The sequence below is a fragment of the Pteropus medius genome, unplaced genomic scaffold (assembly GCF_902729225.1).
Source record: "Pteropus medius unplaced genomic scaffold, Ma_sr-lr_union100, whole genome shotgun sequence".
Classification (NCBI taxonomy): Eukaryota; Metazoa; Chordata; class Mammalia; order Chiroptera; family Pteropodidae; genus Pteropus; species Pteropus medius.
In genome coordinates, this window is record NW_024350324.1 from 884408 (window position 1) to 886288 (window position 1881).

At 65.8% G+C, this 1881-nt stretch overlaps 1 protein-coding gene across 1 annotated transcript in view; it reads right to left on the reverse strand.

Annotated features, from left to right (window-relative positions):
- Positions 1–466: 466 nt before the first annotated feature.
- ABHD17A (abhydrolase domain containing 17A, depalmitoylase) overlaps positions 467–1881 on the reverse strand; it is an 8278-nt gene continuing 6863 nt past the window's right edge. Inside the window, exons 3-4 of the mRNA XM_039839005.1 lie at positions 1052–1249; positions 467–970 (exon numbers count right to left, since the gene is read on the reverse strand). Of these exons, the coding sequence (XP_039694939.1) occupies positions 745–970; positions 1052–1249 (424 nt within the window). The 3' untranslated portion in view covers positions 467–744. The remainder of the gene's footprint in view (positions 971–1051; positions 1250–1881) is intronic.

The window sequence follows — 1881 nt, forward strand, 5'->3', positions numbered from 1 at the left end:
TCTGTGCGGGGGGTGCGAAAGGACAGGCGGGAAAGGAAGGGCAGCCCTGAGATTGCGCTGCGTGCTTATCTACCGTGGGAATGACTGTGCAGCGTCCTTATCATGGAAGGGAAAAGTGCCTCGCTGGGGCCCCAGAGCCGAGAAGAGACGCGCTGCGGTCATCTTCCCTCTCCCAGGGCTGTCTTGAAGAGACAAGGGGGAAAAATCAGCCAGGAGCCCACCCTCCCACGAGGCGCGACCAATCTAGGCAGGCAGGGTTCTGGGTTCAAATGCTGCGCGCCCCTCCGTCAGCTCCCAGGCAACAAGCAGCCTCAAGGGGCGCTCCGGCTTGGTCCTGAGCCCCATCCCTCTCCTGCAGGAAGAATGTGGTGACATTTGCATTTGTGCCGAACTTCCCCCGGTGGGCTGGGGCAAGCCCAGCATCCTCTACGAAGTCGCTGAGCAATGAAAACAAGGAGAGGAACCCTAAAATTTTAAATCTTTAATTTGTTTTCACGTTTTTCCTTCGTTTTGCTTCCAAAAGGAAAGGAGAGCGTGGCTCTGTCACTAGCACATCGTCCACAGCCCGTGGGCCGAGTCAGTTCCGGCCCCTGGCCCGCAGCTGCCTCGGGGGGCCCGGGGCGGCCCGGGGCGGCCCGGGCGCCCGGGGCTTCACATGCAGCCCCCAGGGCCGGCGCGAGGCGAGTCCGGGGGCCGCTTTATTGCTGAGGTCCTCCCGACGCGGCTCAGGGCACTGCCGCTCCGCTAGGCGCGCTGGCTGGGCAGCTCCTGGGAGATGAAGCGCCGCAGGCGCTCCAGGTACTGGCTGTAGAGCTCGATGTCGTTGTGCCCGGCGCCTTCTACCCACAGCGGCTCCACGGCCTTGGGACAGCGCTCGTAGAGCGCCAGCCCGTGCGAGAAGTCGATCACCTCGTCCTCCGTGCCGTGGATGATGAGCACCGGTGACGTGATCTTGGACACCTTCTCGATGCTGCGGGGCGGGGCGAGGCCCGTCAGGCCTCCGCCCCGCCCGGCGAACCCCGCCCCCACCCCCAGCCCGCCAGGCGCTCACTTGGGGAACGCGTCAAAGCAGTAGGTCTTCTTGGTGTCCGGGAAGGCGACGCGCATGCCCGAGGTAAGCGGGGAGTGCAGCACCACGGCGGCGCACTCGTAGCGCGAGGCCAGGTCCACGGTGGGCACCGTGCCGATGCTCTGCCCGTACAGGACGATGCTGTCCGGGCTGATACCGTACCTGGCGGCGGGGCGCGGTCAGCCAAGGCCACAACACACACTCGCCCCCCCCCCACCGCCCGCCCTACTCCCCCATTCTCCCGCACAGCCTCCAGCGACCCTCCCCTGCCCGTTCAGTAGGCTGGCGGGGCTCGGGCAGCCCCAGGCCACCTGGCTCTGCACCCATTTTCTCTGACAGCATCTACTCGGGCAGGTGTGGGAAGCGCAATGCTGTGAGCCCCACAGCGGCTCCTGGGGGCAGGGTAGCCCTGGGGCCTCTCCTGCTCCCCCTGGTCGCCCAGCCCCAACCCTAAGCACTTCACCAGGGCCACACCCAGAATCTGCTTGGGGTTTTCCTGTCCCTGTTGTTGTAGCCCTTCCCGGTTGCACTGGGGGGGTGGGGGGGCAGGGGCTGTTTTCCTCTCTGCACCCCTCACCCACCCCCTTCCTTGTGGGGAATGAAGACAGCGCTCCCAATCTCACCCCTCAGTGTCCCCACGCCCAATTAGAATAGTGGCTGCTGCGGGGAAGTGGGCAGGGGCCACCCGTTTCTCAGGGCACCTTCCCTACAGAGGCCAGGCCCTGGACCTCCCTCCTCAGCACCAGCTCCCACCTCCAGGCCCCAGCCCCTTCTCCTGCCCTGACGCCTCCCCTAGGAGCCCCCCAACACGG